Raw genomic sequence first — 15,646 nt, 5'->3', positions numbered from 1 at the left:
AGTGGCGTCTAAAGTAAAAGAGTTAGCCAATTTAAGAGCGTGAACTCTGTCCATAATCTCCTCATAAGAAGAATCTTTATCGAGCGACTTTTCTAGTTCATCGAACCAGAAACACGCTGCTGTAGTGACAGGAACAATGCATGAAATTGGTTGTAGAAGGTAACCTTGCTGAACAAACATCTTTTTAAGCAAACCCTCTAATTTTTTATCCATAGGATCTTTGAAAGCACAACTATCTTCTATAGGGATAGTAGTGCGTTTGTTTAGAGTAGAAACCGCCCCCTCGACCTTGGGGACTGTCTGCCATAAGTCCTTTCTGGGGTCGACCATAGGAAACAATTTCTTAAATATAGGGGGAGGGACAAAAGGTATGCCGGGCCTTTCCCATTCTTTGTTTACAATGTCCGCCACCCGCTTGGGTATAGGAAAAGCTTCGGGGGGCCCCGGGACCTCTAGGAACTTGTCCATCTTACATAATTTCTCTGGAATGACCAAATTGTCACAATCATCCAGAGTAGACAACACCTCCTTAAGCAGAGCGCGGAGATGTTCCAATTTAAATTTGAATGTAATCACATCAGGTTCAGCTTGTAGAGAAATTTTCCCTGAATCTGAAATTTCTCCCTCAGACAAAACCTCCCTGGCCCCCTCAGACTGGTGTAGGGGCATGTCAGAACCATTATCATCAGCGTCCTCATGCTCTTCAGTATTTTCTAAAACAGAGCAGTCGCGCTTTCGCTGATAAGTGGGCATTTTGGCTAAAATGTTTTTGATAGAATTATCCATTACAGCCGTTAATTGTTGCATAGTAAGGAGTATTGGCGCACTAGATGTACTAGGGGCCTCCTGTGTGGGCAAGACTGGCGTAGACGAAGGAGGGGATGATGCAGTACCATGCTTACTCCCCTCACTTGAGGAATCATCTTGGGCATCATTTTCTCTAAATTGTTTGTCACATACATCACATCTATTTAAATGAGAAGGAACCTTGGCTTCCTCACATACAGAACATAGTCTATCTGATAGTTCAGACATGTTAAACAGGCATAAACTTGATAACAAAGAACAAAAAACGTTTTAAAATAAAACCGTTACTGTCACTTTAAATTTTAAACTGAACACACTTTATTACTGAATATGTGAAAAAGTATGAAGGAATTGTTCAAAATTCACCAAAATTTCACCACAGTGTCTTAAAGCCTTAAAAGTATTGCACACCAAATTTGAAAGCTTTAACTCTTAAAATAACGGAACCGGAGCCGTTTTTATATTTAACCCCTATACAGTCCCTGGTATCTGCTTTGCTGAAACCCAACCAAGCCCAGAGGGGAATACGATACCAAATGACGCCTTCAGTAAGCTTTTTCTATGTATCTGAGCTCCTCACACATGCATCTGCATGCCTTGCTTCCCAAAAACAACTGCGCATTAGTGGCGCGAAAATGAGGCTCTGCCTATGATTAGAGAAGGCCCCCAGAGAAAAAGGTGTCCAATACAGTGCCTGCCGTTTCTTTAACATAATTCCCAAGAATAAAATAACTCCTCAAAGCTATAAACTATTAAAAATGCTTATAAATCAATCGTTTTAGCCCAGAAAAATGTCTACCAGTCTTTAAAGCCCTTGTGAAGCCCTTTATTCTTATTTAATAAAAATGGCTTACCGGATCCCATAGGGAAAATGACAGCTTCCAGCATTACCAAGTCTTGTTAGAAATGTGTCATACCTCAAGCAGCAAAAGTCTGCTCACTGTTTCCCCCAACTGAAGTTAATTCCTCTCAACAGTCCTGTGTGGAAACAGCCATCGATTTTAGTAACGGTTGCTAAAATCATTTTCCTCTTACAAACAGAAATCTTCATCTCTTTTCTGTTTCAGAGTAAATAGTACATACCAGCACTATTTTAAAATAACAAACTCTTGATTGAAGAATAAAAACTACATTTAAACACCAAAAAACTCTAAGCCATCTCCGTGGAGATGTTGCCTGTACAACGGCAAAGAGAATGACTGGGGAAGGCGGAGCCTAGGAGGGATCATGTGACCAGCTTTGCTGGGCTCTTTGCCATTTCCTGTTGGGGAAGAGAATATCCCACAAGTAAGGATGACGCCGTGGACCGGACACACCTATGTTGGAGAAATAGCCAACAAAGCATCAGAGGTCTCAGTATTCAAATTGACTTCTGTCCTGCTGCGTTTGCCCTGTAACACAGGCAACTTAGCTAAAACCTCTGTAAGGGTAGATGACATAACTGCAGCCATATCCTGCAGAGTAAATGAAGCAGACGCGGTTGAAGAACCCGACGTCGCTTGGGTGGGCGTTAAAGGTTGTGACGCTTGGGGAGAAAGTAGCGGTATACCCTGATTCTCATCAGACTGAGAAGCATCCTTAGACACACTTTCCTTAAAGAAAATCTGCTCTTTACATTGTAAGGCCCTTTCAGTACATGAGGGACAAAAAGTAAGAGGGGATTCCACAATGGCATCTAAACACATAGAACAAGTATTTTGCTCAAGTTCAGACATGTTAAACAGACTAGCAATAATAGTCGTTTTTTATTTTATATATTGAGCTCTGAAGTCAAATTACATAGACAAAAATTTTGACCTAAAAAAGTGTACTGCGCCTTTAAATAATAAAAGCCTACCTGCCCCTGGATTGCACTGATCCTCCAGAAGAAGCGCTCCCAAGTCTCTCTGTACCAACGATTGCAAACTGACCCACTGGAGCCTCAAGACTCTGCTGCCATTCCGGAATAGTACTGCGCTGTTGAGCACGCGGAAATAGGCCCCGCCCATCGCGGGCGTAACTCGAGCCGTACAGAGACCCGCATGGGACGACAGAATAACATGTCGGTCTGTCTATATTATACTAAAGAAAGCCATGTGCCCCTCTATACACGCACTTCACCTAATAATAGTGCAACAGCAATCTCTGTCAGCCAGTTATGAGCCATAATAATGTTAGCCCTGACATAGCAAACCGCATCTCCCAGCGTCAGCCCACACAAATATTTAAAGTGAAACACCAAACACACTATTAAATGAGCAAAATAAAAGGGATTCCAGGTACACCATTTTTTCTTATAGTGCATACTGATTACCCCTCCCCCGTTAGGGAATAATGTCAGCCTGTTCTGATCTATCTAGTCTCCCCAGAAACAAATGACTGAACATACCTCAATGCTGCTTGTAGCATGACACGGTTCTCCACACTGAAGATATTTCTTTACACTACCTTCAATCGCTCTGTGGGAACCAGCAGGATCTTAGAAAATGTTTGCCAAGATCATCAACATCAGGGCAGAAAATTTAGATGTCTCCACTCCTCTTGGGAATTGACTGACAAATTTCTCCCTGAGAAAAATAGTACTCACTGGCACCATTTTAAAATAAAAATCTTCTTGATTGAAGAATCTAAACTAACACCTCACTTTACCTCTTCCTATCACTAACACAGGCAAAGAGAATGACTGGAGTGGGAGGGAAGGGCGGAGCTATATATACAGCTCTGCTGTGGTGCTCTTTGCCACTTCCTGCTGACCAGGAGACGTAATCCCATAAGGATGAAATCCGTGGACTCGTCATATATTGTAAAAGAAATACATTTTTTGGGTTTCATGCCCCTTTAACTGTATAACAGAACTAACCAGTGTGAGATGTATAAAAACCATGTGCCACTTTACAGACATTAACCAGATAACATGCAGATTAGATATTGCAAGCACCAGTTTATTCTCATCGGAATAAAAGCGAATTAGATGCTATAATACTATATACCTTACGCCTTATTTTTCAGTTCACCCATATAAACACACAACACCAATGTTAAGGTTTTCTTTACCTGTAAGGGACTGATAGGAGGAGGAGGAGGAGCTTTGCGTTTTTTTGGAGTTCCACTTCTTTCTGAACTTAACTTAGTCACTTGGTCATGCTGAAAGTGTTTTAGGCCAGAAAAACGGAGCCATGTTAGTTGTGTTAGTAAGTCAGAGCCGAGCAGTATGTAAACAGTTACGCAACTATACACTAAATAGCAAATTCCTACAGAGTGCTGAGAAATGCTACTACAGCTTTATACCTAGAGTCTATTACATAGAAGTGTTGTAGCACGCTAACTAATTAAAGGGACAGTAAACCTATTTCATGTTGGCAATGGTGCCGTGGTACTACAGTGAGTAGAGTAGAATGTGTATGTATGAAGGCAAGTTTCCAAACCTGATCAAAAGTCATATAGATATAGAAAGTGTTGTTTAGCATTTGTTTATCACACTCAACAACAATACTCTAATTATAGGAAAGCTTTAGTTGAGGAATATATTAAAGGGACAGTAAAGTCAAAATTAAACGTTTGCGATTCGGATAGAACATGCAATCTTAAACAACTTTCTTATTTACTTCTGTTATCAAATTTGCTTCGCTCTCTTGGTATCTTTTATTGAAGAGTAAAACTAGGTAGACTCAAAAGAGCTGAGGCGTGTGCTCGTGTCTTTAGCACTCTATGACAGCAGTGTTTTGCAACACTGTATAACAAAGCTACAAATAATGTTGCAAAACACTGCTGCCATAGAGTATTAAAGATACGTGCACACTCCTGAGCTCTTATGAGCCTACCTAGTTTTACTCTTCAATAAAAGATACCAAGAGAGCAAATAAAATTTGATAACAGAAGTAAATTGGAAAGTTGTTTAAAATTGCATGCTCTTTTTGATTTTTTATATTTATACAATATACCAATGTGTACTGTATTTTTAGTAGGACCACTTTATATACAACTATGTGAGTATTTTGTTATTGCAAATTAACCAATTAGTATTGTGTACCTCCACACACACCCATAGGGGTGTGTCCTTGTTCACTATTGGTCAAAGTTTAGTTTAAATGGATAGTCAGTTGGAACGTTCATTATGCCTGATGAAACAGCCCATGCTGGGGCAGAGAAACGCGTTGCATTTTAAACCACTGCTTGTTTATGTTTTTAATATTTGTTTTTAGTAAATTAATTTGTATGATACAAGCTCTGGTCTACCTTCATCTATAGCAGACTATACTGCTGCAACTGACCTTCCATCCACCATCTGGGATAGCAGGATTCTCCTGCTTCGACCTACCTACACCTGGAGAGGGCTAGCTGGTATACCCCAAACTACTAGCCTGCACCTACTAGTACATAAGTGTACTTGGGTCAAATGTGAGTACCCACTTGGCTTTTTAATTGTTATAACTTGGTTTAGCATATTGAATCAACAAACGAGGCGCCCCTCTTGTCTTCTGTCTATCACTTTTAAATTTTAACCTTCCTTTCCCTTTATGATATATGTGAAGAGGTTTTAGAGGACAGGATGATAAGAGGGAGCCAGGGCAATCCCTGTAAACCGGACATTTGCACTGACCGGAGAAACTGCAGGAGCTACAGTGAGCAGATCTCCCAATCCATTACAATCCAGGGAGCGAGTAGCCAACCCACATATAGATGCAATTAGCGCCACAACAGTTTCTAATAGTCAATATTATCTGGCATATTTTTTAACCTTTCTTTACATATTAATTGGGTTAATTGTATTTCCTCCCAGTGGGAGTGTCGTTATTTCTTTTTTACTTGTGTGTTTTTGTGGTATTGTACGTGACTGTTATAAGTAAGTACGTAAACGATACTTCCTCTCTTTTACTCTTGAAATGATTTGAAGTTTTTGTTTGTATCATGCACCCCCCCCCCCCTCACTATTAAGTTATGGAGTTGGTTCCCTATAATAAATGGTTAGTAGGTTTATGATATGATCATAATACCACATCGATACTTTTGTAGTAAGTTCTAAAATCACAAGGTAGTTTCACTGCCCCGAAGCTGCTTAATTACATTTTTTTAATAACTTTGAGGCTGCAGGTGATACAGCCAATCACAAGCTTTGTCACGTGCCCCATAAAGAAACAGAAAATTGCACTTGTGCAAAACTGCTATAGATGAATAGTTCAAGTGAATGACGGCAAAGCTATGCTACACAGACAGTTGCTAAAACTATATATACAGTACACTCAGATTGGAAGACATGCCTTCAGACATACATATACTACAGAAATAAAAAAGGTGCAGAAATAATATAGGTTTAAAGGGACATTCCAGTCAAAACTTAAATGCACATATACATCTTTGAATAGAAACATATTTGCACTATACATGTATTAGCAAAAATGCTTTTAGTAAAAGTTATCAGTTTTATCATTAGCAGTTTTCTCTACACGTGCATGCAAAGCATAGCTAGATATTCTCAGTGCGTCAGCATTTTAAATACTACAGCTGCTCAGAGCCCCAGTGGGGTTTGTATCATGTCAGTGATTAACAAATTGAGACATTACCAGATGATATAAGCACCTTAGGCTCTCTGAGCAAGTGCTGTGTTTAAAATGCTGGTGCACGGAGGCTACTTAAATACACTTTTGAAACAGTTATTTTACTAGAAGCATTTTTGCTAAGACATGTATATTATAAAAATTATTCTGTTAAAAATTGAAATTCCCCCATGTGTATTCCTATTTTGTCTGGAACTGTCCTTTAAGGTAAAAAAAACCTACAGTGTTTAAGTTTATTTTTTAACACTTAAAGGGGAAGTAAAGTAAAAATAATTGTTTCATTATTCAGATAGACCATGCAATTTTAAACAACCATCCAATTAACTTCTTTTATCCAGTTTGCTTCATTTTCTTGGTATTCCCTGTTGAAAAACATACCCCTAGTAGGCTCAGGCGCAGCAAGGAACAACTGGGAGCTAGCTGCTGATTGGTGAATGCATATATATGACTTGTCATTGGCTCACCAGAGCTTTTCAGCTAGCTCCCAGTAGTGCATTTCTGCTCTTTCAACAAAGGATACCAAGAGAATGAAGCAAATTTGATAAAATAAGTAAATTAGAAAGTTTTTTAAAATAGTATGTTTTATCTGAATCATGAAAGGAAAAAAATGGGTCTATACCCCTTTAATATTGCTGATCGTTTTGTATCTCTCTTATTTTTCTGTTATAATGTTTTCCATACATGCAAATAACCAAATCTCTTAATAAGGGAGAATTATTTGTCCCAAAGTCATATTATTATGCTTTGTTTTTTTAACAATATAAACATTTTCCAAAGCATTAAAGTGCAAGTGCAGTTGCAGCCACAATCTCGCCGCTGCTTATAGTAAACCGTGAATCTCCCTGTCAGTAGCAATTCACTGTTTACAGCAGCACAGAAGACAGTGCTAAAGAATCACCCCATAGGCCGCCACCCCCCTCCCCAAACGTGCTTATAATCTAAGTATCTGCAAACAAAAGTGCTTTTACTTAAAAAATGATTACCGCGCCTTTTTCACCACTGCTGTAAACGGTGACAGGGAAATTCACTGTTTACTATAAGCAGCGGCGAGATCGTGGCTGCAACTGCACTTGTGCAGTTGAAGTTCTGCTAATGCCATTTAAAACTCTTAGCATGGGAGCGTGCTAATACCAGATTTACATAGGGCGTATGGTGCAGTCCCGATTGGATGATGCCCCTGTCAATCAAATAGAGATTTCTGAAATTCTAACAGGGAGGCAGTCGGGAAGCAGGTAACGGAGCACATTTATAAATGAAGATTTTGTAAGAAAAAACGTTTATTTAAAAACAAAAGCATCACTGTGCTTATATTGAGTAATACTTCCAAAATATAAACTCCAGCATAGTTACATTTACCATAACTTTAATATAAGATCTTAAACTTAGACTGTGGAGAATTTTTGTGTATTTGTCCCTTTAGCAAAAAGGGCAAAATTATACTTAATACATTCTGTAATCACAGATAAATATATTGATAAACAAATAGGTACAGATACCTGGGCTGGCTGTGTTGGAGTCTTTGGCCCTGTAAAAATAAATAAATGGAGATTTAGCCACTTATTATGGTGATACTCATGAGTCAAAGTCAAAAATAAACAAAACCTCAAAATTATCTTAATTTATTTGTTTAACATTACAGCTATATGCCAGCGTAAAGGGATAGAAAACCCCAACATTTTTTTCTCGATTCGGATAGAACATAACGTTTTAGAAAAACGTATCAAATTTGCTTCATTCTCTTGCTTTGCTGAAGGAACATCATTGCACTACTGCCAGTTAGCTGAACACATCTAGTTAGCCAATCACGAGACAAATGTGTGCAGGCACCAATCAGCAGCTAGCTCCCACTAGTGTGGGATATGTGCATATTATTTTTTAACAATGGATACCAAGAGAACACAGCACGTTTGAAAATAGAAGTGAATGTAAAAGTGTCTTAAAAATATATGCTGTATCTGAATCATGCAAGTTTTATTTTTTACTTTCCTATCCCTTTAAGATTGTATGCCTTACTGTAGCTCTATTTGGTTAACAACCTTCCTCCAAATATTGAACCATTTGTACATGTTAAAATATAATCAAGAAGTGCCAATTCTTCGCTGGCTGATAAACAGAACACTTACTGCTTAATTGCTTCACAAACGTAACACATTTGTTTGTTTTTTTCATTACATAAACATTTTACAAAACAAGAAAAAAAACTGTAAAACATTTTTTTAGGTGCTCCAACGAAAAGAAAAAATATATACATTTATGTCCCTTTAAAGCGAAACTAACCCCAATTTTTTTCTTTCATGATTCAGATAGAGCATGCAATTTTAAGCAACTTTCTAATTTATTTAAAAAGCAGGAATCTAAATCTTAGGAGATGGCCTATTTTAGGGTTGGCACCCTGGATAGTGCTTGCTTATTGGTGGCTACATTTAGCCACCAATCAGCAAGTGCAACTCAGGTGCTGAACCAAAAATGGTCTGGCTCATAAGCCTCACATTCCTGCTTTTCAAATAAAGATAGCAAGAGAACAAAGAAAAACCGATAATAGGAAAAAATTAGAGCATGCAATCTTAAGCAACTTTCTAATTTATTCCTATTATCAATTTTTCTTTGTTCTCTTGCTATCTTTATTTAAAAAGAAGGAATTTAAAGCTTAGGAGCCGGCCTATTTTAGGTTCAGAACCCTGGATAGAGCTTGCTTATTGGTGGCTACATTTAGCAAGCATAACCCAGGTTCTGAACCAAAATTGGGCCGGCTCTTAAGCGTTACATTTCTGCTTTTTAAATAAAGATAGCAAGAGAATGGAGAAAAATGTATAATAGGAGTAAATTAGAAAGTTGCTTACAATTGCATGCTCTATCTGAATCATTAAAGAACAAATTTTGGGTTTAGTGTCCCTTTAATGACCGAAGACGTGCAAACACAAAAAGTGTCAGTGACCAAGGACGTGCCTGGCACGTCCTCTGGGGTTTCAAGTGCTGGAAGCGATCGTGATCGCTTCCAGACGCTTTCAGGGTATTGCAGTGATGCCTCGATATTGAGGCATCACTGCAATACCCTTTTTAAACACACCGATGCAGAGAGGGTCCCTCTATGAATCGGCCAGCGATGGTGCCGATCGTTGGTGGCGTGGGAGGGATACAAGGGAGGCGGGTGGGTGGGCGGCCCATCACTGGTTCACTTCCTTTCAGCTGGGATCAGGTTGCGGAAGTGCGGCAAGGTCGTCGGGAGCGCGTGTATGTGCGCTACTTATTACATAGTCCAGTATAGTGACTATAGTATACCGTGAAGGAGAGGGGAAAATAAATAATACATTATTGGGAAAGGGATCTGGGAGGGGGTAGCGCATTGAGGGGGGCAGCTACACTACAGAAAAATGGGGTATAATTATAAAAAAAGTAAAACAATTTTTTGACCAAACTGGGTACTGGCAGACAGGGGGGAGGGTTAGAGAGCTGTTTTTGATGGATCAGGGAGGTTGGGGGCTAAGGGGGAATCCAACTAAGCATTTTATTTATATATTTAAAATGGCAGTGACAATTGTGAGGTGGGGGAGGGAAGAGAGGGGTCAAGGAGGGATCAGAGGGTGAGATGTGTCAGGTGGGAGGCTGATCTCTACACTAAAGCTAAAATTAACCCTACAAGCTACCTAATTAACCCCTTCTCTGCTGGGCATAATACAAGTATGGTGCGCAGCGGCATTTAGCGGCCTTCTATTACCAAAAAGTAATGCCAAAGCCATAAATGTCTGCTATTTCTGAACAAAGGGGATCCCAGAGAAGCATTTACAACCATTTGTGCCATAATTCCACAAGCTGTTTGTAAATAATTTCAGTGAGAAACCTAAAGTTAGTGAAAAAGTGAACTTTTTTTTTTATTTGATCGCATTTGGCGGTGAAATGGTGGCATGAAATATAGCAAAATGGGCCTAGAACAATACTTTTGGTTGTCTACAAAGAAAAATATATACACTTGAAGGGTTATTCATGGATTCCTGACAGATATCAGTGTTACAATGTAACTATCGCTAATTTTGAAAAACAATGGTTTGGAAATAACAAAGCGCTTCTTGTACTTATTGCCCTATAACTTGCAAAAAAGCAAAGAACATGTAAACATTGGGTATTTCTAAAATAACTCAGAACAAAATTTAGAAACTATTTAGCATGGGAGTTTTTTGGTGGTTGTAGATGCATAAGAGATTTTGGGGGTCAAAGTTAGAAAAAGTGTGTTTTTTTTCAATTGTTTCATCATATTTTATATTTTTTTTATAGTAAATTATAAGAGATGATGAAAAACATAATTTATGCTTACCTGATAAATTTATTTCTCTTGTAGTGTATCCAGTCCACGGATCATCCATTACTTGTGGGATATTCTCCTTCCCAACAGGAAGTTGCAAGAGGATCACCCACAGCAGAGCTGCTATATAGCTCCTCCCCTAACTGTCATATCCAGTCATTCGACCGAAAACAAACAGAGAAAGGAGAAACCATAGGGTGCAGTGGTGACTGTAGTTTATTTAAAATTTAGACCTGCCTTAAAAGGACAGGGCGGGCCGTGGACTGGATACACTACAAGAGAAATAAATTTATCAGGTAAGCATAAATTATGTTTTCTCTTGTTAAGTGTATCCAGTCCACGGATCATCCATTACTTGTGGGATACCAATGCCAAAGCTAAAGTACACGGATGATGGGAGGGACAAGGCAGGATTAAGCGGAAGGAACCACTGCCTGAAGAACCTTTCTCCCAAACACAGCCTCCGAAGAAGCAAAAGTATCAAATTTGTAAAATTTTGAAAAAGTGTGAAGCAAAGACCAAGTCGCAGCCTTGCAAATCTGTTCAACAGAGGCCTCATTTTTGAAGGCCCAGGTGGAAGCCACAGCTCTAGTAGAATGAGCTGTAATCCTTTCAGGGGGCTGCTGTCCAGCAGTCTCATAGGCTAGGCTTATTACGCTCCGAAGCCAAAAGGAAAGAGAGGTTGCCGAAGCTTTTTGACCTCTCCTCTGTCCAGAGTAAACGACAAACAGGAAAGATGTTTGACGAAAATCCTTAGTAGCTTGTAAGTAAAACTTCAAGGCACGGACTACGTCCAGATTATGTAAAAGACGTTCCTTCTTTGAAGAAGGATTAGGGCACAACGATGGAACAACAATCTCTTGATTGATATTCTTGTTAGAAACCACCTTAGGTAAAAACCCAGGTTTGGTACGCAGAACTACCTTATCTGCATGAAAAATCAGATAGGGAGAATCACATTGTAAGGCAGATAGCTCAGAGACTCTCCGAGCCGAGGAAATAGCCATCAAAAACAGAACTTTCCAAGATAAAAGTTTAATATCAATGGAATGAAGGGGTTCAAACGGAACTCCTTGAAGAACCTTAAGAACCAAGTTTAAGCTCCACGGGGGAGCAACAGGTTTAAACACAGGCTTAAATCTAACCAAAGCCTGGCGAAATGCCTGGACGTCTGGAACCTCTGCCAGACGCTTGTGCAAAAGAATAGACAGAGCAGAAATCTGTCCCTTTAAGGAACTAGCTGATAATCCTTTGTCCAAGCCCTCTTGGAGAAAAGACAATATTCTAGGAATCCTAACTTTACTCCATGAGTAAGTCTTGGATTCACACCAATAAAGATATTTACTCCATATCTTGTGGTAGATTTTCCTGGTAACAGGCTTTCGTGCCTGTATTAAAGTATCAATGACTGACTCGGAGAAGCCAGGTAAATTTTCATTTCTACAGAATCTATAAGAGTCCCTAAGAAGGAGACTCTTGTGAGTGGGGATAGAGAACTCTTTTCCTCGTTCACTTTCCACCCGTGCGACCTCAGAAATGCCAGAACTATCTCTGTATGAGACTTGGCAACTTGAAAGCTTGACGCCTGTATCAGGATGTCGTCTAGATACGGAGCCACCGCTATGCCTCGCGGTCTTAGAACCACCAGAAGTGAGCCCAGAACCTTTGTAAAGATTCTCAGGGCTGTAGCCAACCGAAGGGAAGAGCTACAAATTGGTAATGCCTGTCTAGAAAGGCAAACCTTAGAAACCGATGATGATCTTTGTGAATCGGTATGTGAAGGTAGGCATCCTTTAAGTCCACTGTGGTCATGTACTGACCTTCTTGGATCATGGGTAGGATGGTCCGAATAGTTTCCATTTTGAAAGATGGAACTCTGAGGAATTTGTTTAAGATCTTTAGATCCAAAATTGGTCTGAAGGTTCCCTCTTTTTTGGGAACCACAAACAGATTTGAATAAAAACCCTGTCCTTGTTCCGTCCGCGGAACTGGATGGATCACTCCCATAACTAGGAGGTCTTGCACACAGCGTAGGAATGCCTCTTTCTTTATCTGATTTGCAGATAGCCTTGAAAGATGAAATCTCCCTTGTGGAGGGGAAGCTTTGAAGTCCAGAAGATATCCCTGAGATATGATCGCCAACGCCCAGGGATCCTGAACATCTCTTGCCCACGCCTGGGCGAAGAGAGAAAGTCTGCCCCCTACTAGATCTGTCGCCGGATAGGGGGCCGTTCCTTCATGCTGTCTTAGAGGCAGCAGCAGGCTTTCTGGCCTGCTTGCCTTTGTTCCAGGACTGGTTAGGTTTCCAGGCCTGCTTAGATTGAGCAAAAGTTCCCTCTTGTTTTGAAGCGGAGGAAGTTGATGCTGCACCTGCCTTGAAATTTCAAAAGGCACGAAAATTAGACTGTTTGGCCTTTGCTTTGGCCCTGTCCTGAGGAAGGGTGTGACCCTTACCTCCAGTAATGTCAGCAATAATTTCCTTCAAACCAGGCCTGAATAAGGTCTGCCCCTTGAAAGGAATGTTGAGTAATTTAGACTTCGAAGTCACGTCAGCTGACCAGGATTTAAGCCATAGCGCCCTACGCGCTTGGATGGCGAATCCGGAATTCTTAGCCGTTAGTTTAGTCAAATGAACAATGACATCAGAAACAAATGAGTTAGCTAGCTTAAGTGTTCTAAGCTTGTCAATAATTTCAGTCAATGGAGCTGTATGGATGGCCTCTTCCAGGGCCTCAAACCAGAATGCTGCCGCTGCCGTGACGGGCGCAATGCATGCAAGGGGCTGTAAAATAAAACCTTGTTGAATAAACATTTTCTTAAGGTAACCCTCCAATTTTTTATCCATTGGATCTGAAAAAGCACAACTGTCCTCAACCGGGATAGTAGTACGCTTTGCTAAAGTAGAAACTGCTCCCTCCACCTTAGGGACCGTCTGCCATAAGTCCCGTGTAGTGGCGTCTATTGGAAACATTTTTCTAAATATAGGAGGTGGGGAAAAAGGCACCCCCGGTCTATCCCACTCCTTGCTAATAATTTCTGTAAGCCTTTTAGGTATAGGAAAAACATCAGTACACACCGGTACCACATAGTATTTATCCAGCCTACACAATTTCTCTGGTACTGCAACTGTGTTACAGTCATTCAGAGCAGCTAATACCTCCCCAAGCAACACACGGAGGTTCTCAAGCTTAAATTTAAAATTAGAAATCTCTGAATCAGGTTTCCCCGAATCAGAGATGTCACCCACAGACTGAAGCTCTCCGTCCTCATGATCTGCATATTGTGACGCAGTATCAGACATGGCCCTTACAGCATCTGCGCGCTCTGTATTTCTCCTAACCCCAGAGCAATCGCGCTTGCCTCTTAATTCAGGCAATCTGGATAATACCTCTGACAGGGTATTATTCATGATTGCAGCCATGTCCTGCAAGGTAATCGCTATGGGCATCCCTGATGTAATTGGCGCCATATTAGCGTGCATCCCCTGAGCGGGAGGCGATGGGTCTGACACGTGGGGAGAGTTAGTCGGCATAACTTCCCCCTCGTCAGAATCTTCTGGTGATATTTCTTTTATAGTTAAAGACTGATCTTTACTGTTTAAGGTGAAATCAATACATTTAGTACACATTCTCCTATGGGGTTCCACCATGGCTTTCAAACATAATGAACAAGTAGTTTCCTCTGTGTCAGACATGTTTAAACAGACTAGCAATGAGACTAGCAAGCTTGGAAAACACTTTAAACAAGTTTACAAGCAATATAAAAAACGTTACTGCACCTTTAAGAAACACAAATTTTGTCAAAATTTGAAATAACAGTGAAAAAAGGCAGTTACACTAACAAAATGTTTACAGTGTATGTAACAAGTTAGCAGAGCATTGCACCCACTTGCAAATGGATGATTAACCAATTAATACCCAAAACTGAATAATAAAAGACAAAAACGTTTTTTTTTTTTTTTTTTTTTTCCAAACAGTCACAACAACTGCCACAGCTCTACTGTGGCTTTTTACCTCCCTCAAAAACGACTTTGAAGCCCTTTGAGCCCTCCAGAGATGTCCTGGATCATGCAGGAAGAAGCTGAATGTCTCTGTCAGTATTTTTATCTGCACAGAAAAGAACTAAAAAAGGCCCCTCCCACTCATATTACAACAGTGGAAAGCCTAAGGAAACTGTTACTAGGCAAAATTCAAGCCAGCCATGTGGAAAAAAACTAGGCCCCAATAAGTTTTATCACCAAATACATATAAAAACGATTAAACATGCCAGCAAACGTTTTATATTACATTTTTATAAGAGTATGTATCTCTATTAATAAGCCTGATACCAGTCGCTATAACTGCATTTAAGGCTTTACTTACATTAGTTCGGTATCAGCAGCATTTTCTAGCAAATTCCATCCCTAGAAAAATATTAACTGCACATACCTTATTGCAGGAAAACCTGCATGCTATTCCCCCTCTGAAGTTACCTCACTCCTCAGAATATGTGAGAACAGCCATGGATCTTAGTTACTTCTGCTAAGATGATAGAAAACGCAGGCAGATTCTTCTTCTAAATACTGCCTGAGATAAACAGTACACTCCGGCACCATTTAAAAATAACAAACTTTTGATTGAAGAATAAACTAAGTATAAAACACCACACTCCTCTTACGACCTCCATCTTGGTTGAGGCTTGCAAGAGAATGACTGGATATGACAGTTAGGGGAGGAGCTATATAGCAGCTCTGCTGTGGGTGATCCTCTTGCAACTTCCTGTTGGGAAGGAGAATATCCCACAAGTAATGGATTATCCGTGGACTGGATACACTTAACAAGAGAAATAATGGTATCTTTAGAAAGTCCATTTAATGGAGAGAAAAATGTTATATAATATGTGTGGGTACAGTAAATGAGTAAGAGGAAAATTACAGCTAAACACAAACACTGCAGAAATGTAAAAATAGCCCTGGTCCCAAACGATAAGAAAATTGAAAAGTGCTGTGGTCACTAAGGGGTTAAAGGCT

General features: G+C 39.9%; 1 protein-coding gene across 3 annotated transcripts in view; it reads right to left on the bottom strand.

Moving 5' to 3' along the window:
• RAI14 (retinoic acid induced 14) overlaps positions 1 to 15,646 on the bottom strand; it is a 484,372-nt gene that overhangs the window by 47,827 nt on the left and 420,899 nt on the right. For 2 of the 3 annotated variants that reach the window (XM_053701194.1, XM_053701193.1), the window contains 2 exons: positions 7,838 to 7,866; positions 3,841 to 3,930 (listed from right to left, as the gene is read on the bottom strand). In XM_053701194.1, the coding sequence (XP_053557169.1) occupies positions 3,841 to 3,930; positions 7,838 to 7,866 (119 nt within the window). The remainder of the gene's footprint in view (positions 1 to 3,840; positions 3,931 to 7,837; positions 7,867 to 15,646) is intronic. The other variant, XM_053701195.1, reaches the window with a different exon arrangement.

Source organism: Bombina bombina, chromosome 2, assembly GCF_027579735.1.
Source record: "Bombina bombina isolate aBomBom1 chromosome 2, aBomBom1.pri, whole genome shotgun sequence".
Classification (NCBI taxonomy): domain Eukaryota; kingdom Metazoa; phylum Chordata; class Amphibia; order Anura; family Bombinatoridae; genus Bombina; species Bombina bombina.
The sequence above is the reverse complement of the archived record's forward strand: the minus strand, read 5'-3'. Positions and strand labels throughout refer to the sequence as shown.